The sequence below is a fragment of the Physeter macrocephalus genome, chromosome 8, assembly GCF_002837175.3.
Source record: "Physeter macrocephalus isolate SW-GA chromosome 8, ASM283717v5, whole genome shotgun sequence".
NCBI lineage: Eukaryota > Metazoa > Chordata > Mammalia > Artiodactyla > Physeteridae > Physeter > Physeter macrocephalus.
The window spans coordinates 4,678,140-4,681,422 of NC_041221.1; the positions used below are offsets into that span (position 1 = coordinate 4,678,140).

At 40.0% G+C, this 3,283-nt stretch overlaps 1 protein-coding gene across 1 annotated transcript in view; it reads left to right on the plus strand.

Annotated features, from left to right (window-relative positions):
- ITSN1 (intersectin 1) overlaps window positions 1–3,283 on the plus strand; it is a 248,386-nt gene that overhangs the window by 104,851 nt on the left and 140,252 nt on the right. Inside the window, exons 11-12 of the mRNA XM_028492624.2 lie at window positions 1,035–1,172; window positions 2,582–2,697. Coding sequence (XP_028348425.1) covers window positions 1,035–1,172; window positions 2,582–2,697 — 254 coding nt within the window. The remainder of the gene's footprint in view (window positions 1–1,034; window positions 1,173–2,581; window positions 2,698–3,283) is intronic.

Here is a 3,283-nt window from a genome sequence, read left to right on the forward strand (position 1 = left end):
GTGCCCCCCAACGGGGGAGCCCCCAGCGGAGGGAGGCCCGCATACCACAAAAAAAAAAAAAAAAAAAAAAAAAAAAAAAAAGACAGGAATTTTCGGTGATGATGAAACTTCTATACATTGTAGTAGTTACACAACTGAATGTGTTTGTCAAAACTCGAAGAATTATACTCTAAAAGGGTTGGATGTTACCGTATGGATATTGTACCTTAAAAAAAAGAGTTTATGCCACCTGAGGAAATTTCAGATTTAAGAGGAGTTTCTTGATTTATCGCATCAGCAAAGCCAGTTAGTTGTCCAGTGTAGCATCTGTCCTGTTGGTATTTTAGTGAACAGTGTTGTGGTCTTGCATCCTCTTTTGGTGTCCAGAAGTTGTTAAGTAAAATCACATTCTTGGACTTGCTAGAAAAATCTGTTTAATTAGCTACCAGGGCAAGTTGATTATGAAGAACAGTGACGATTGAATCCTGAGATTAAGGAACAGAAAACACCTTGCCTCTGTGACTGGAGGCGGTAAAGATCCACCCTTGGAGGCCTAGATCAGAGGTTGGTCCAGTGAGCTGAATCTGGCCTGCACCTGGTTTTGTTTTTTAATTAACAACCGTGCCCATTTGTTTCTCTATATATTGTCTATGGCTACTTTCCTGCTGCAGCAGCAGAATTCAGTGTGATAGAGATTGTGTGTTCTGCAATGCTTAAATATTTACTATCTGACCCGATAGTCTGCAGAGCGTAGTCTAAATTAGACACATGGAATGTATGATACATTTAAAATGGGTTGCAATGGTTGAGAAGAGTGTAATTATAATCATAGTTAACATCTGTTGAATGCTGAACTCCATCCCAACTATATGGATTGTCTCATTTTGTCTTTGCAATGGTGGTGTGAAATAGGTACTATTTTTATAAACTGAGGCACAGAGGAACTCAGTTGGCCTAGAGTCAGAATAAGAAAATAGAACGTTTAAGTCACTCATGAATAGTAACAAGCATGCATTTTCATGAAACTAGATTACAATGAACTTTTTGTTGAATAGGAATCTTTCTGACATTGATCAAGATGGAAAACTCACAGCAGAAGAATTTATCCTGGCTATGCACCTAATTGATGTAGCTATGTCTGGCCAACCACTGCCACCGGTCCTGCCCCCAGAATACATTCCACCTTCCTTTAGGTAAGGAATATTTGGCTCTCATAAGACATTGTGCGCTGTGTATGTGAGTTTCAAACTTGGCTTTGTTGGCTGTGTATCTTATAGTCATTTTTTATTCTTGGCAAGTAAATGAAATATCTATGAATTCAAGCAAATCTTCTTAGGTAGGTTTGTGTTAATCTTTCCCTGTTCTGTTCTTTAAAGTACTTATAGGATGTTAGTAAAACAGTCAAGTAAAACATCACGGATTTTGTGATTTTTGAGACAATCCATATAATCAAAGCTCACCCAAAACTTTAGCAGTTTAAGTGCAATGATATCAACCTGTACATAGAAAATAAAGCAAGGAGATTCTGCCTATGAATTCTACACATTCCAGACAGAGGTAACGAAATGCTGGCAATGTAGAAATTATAATCAGGAAGGTAATTAAAGAAAATTTTCATGGTCTGAAACATAACCTCAGTGGAGAGACATTGAGAGGGTAGTTCAGGGTCCAATTGGGAGGACTCTGCAGTTACTGGTATCCCCCGCCTACACACAACCACGCATAGACAGCCCTCTTGGACAACTGTGTCTCAAAGCTTTAACTCAAAAGACAAATTTGAGATCTTACGAGTACGAAGAAGAACAGAAGAAGCACAGATAAGAATTTCTGTTCTAATCCCTCATGGGAAGGACTGGGGGAAAAGTCCCCATAAAAGTATGAGACATGAAGCCATCACTGTCAGCACATATACGGTGCAGGGGGGAGCTGAGAAGACTGTGAATGTGTAGGAAGAAACCGGTAGCTGGACAGTTTGCCCATAAAATCTCACAGCTGCAAGAATCGCTACAAGAAACAACACTGGAAGCTGATAAAAAAGCATAAAAAGAAGATAGGTAGATCGGTTTAAAAGAGCAAGATTAATGGTGTAAAGTGAAACTAACCAGTAAACTAAGTGTTTTGTTTTAAGGACTATAAAGTGTAGACATTTCATGTGTTTATTAAGAGCTAACATGGAGAGACTTTGTAAAGGGAAAAAAAAAAGATGCTTTCAATTAGCTGAGCTGCTAATCTTTCCTTGGAAATTTAATGTTCCATAGGAGGGTTATGATCATAACAGTGAACACTTACTACGTCCCAGGTACTGCTCTAACCACTTGACAATTGTTAATTGATTTAATCCTTTGGAATTGTCCTACTTTTGGTGATGGTTCTAAACATTTGAATGAATATGGCACTCAGAGTCTGATGACGTTCAGATACTCATTTTTAAGAAACTCTTTGTAAATAGAGGAGACCAAATCTTTATCTTTTCCTCACTAAAAATGAAATTTGCTCCATGATATGTGGCATAATCTTAAAAAAATTTTTTTCATAATTTACCCAATTCTACCTAGACAGCTCTACGTGAATCCTTTTTTTTTTTTTTTTTCCACAACTGCAGAAGAGTTCGATCTGGCAGTGGTATATCTGTCATAAGCTCAACTTCAGTAGATCAGAGGTTACCAGAGGAACCAGTTTTAGAAGATGAACAGCAACAACTAGAAAAGAAATTACCTGGTAAGACAGTCCTTATATTTGAATTATAGCATATTAGAGATTTTCTATCTCTAAGGCAAAGATGGAGGTAAAAATAAATTTAGCTTTTGACATTCTTGCTATGTTTCTTTTTAAAATTTTTATTTATTTTATTTTTTTGCTGTGTTGGGTCTTTGTTGCTGCACACAGGCTTTTCTCTGGTTGCGGCGAGCAGGGGCTACTCTTCGTTGTGGTGCACGGGCTTCTCATTGCGGTGGTTTCTCTTATTGCAGAGTGTAGGCTCTAGGCACGTGGGCTTCAGTAGTTGTGGCACGCGGGCTCAGTAGTTGTGCCTCACAGGCTCTCTAGAGCTCAGGGTCAGTAGTTGTTGTGCACGGGCTTAGTTGCTCCGCGGCATGTGGGATCTTCCCGGAACAGGGCTCGAACACGTGTCCCCTGCATTGGCAGGCGGATTCTTTTTTTTTTTTTTTTTTTGCGTTACGCGGGCCTCTCACTGTTGTGGCCTACTCCCGTTGCGGAGTACAGGCTCCGGACGCACAGGCTCAGCGGCCATGGCTCACGCGCCTAGCCGCTCCGCAGCATGTGGGATCTTCCCGGACCAGGGCAC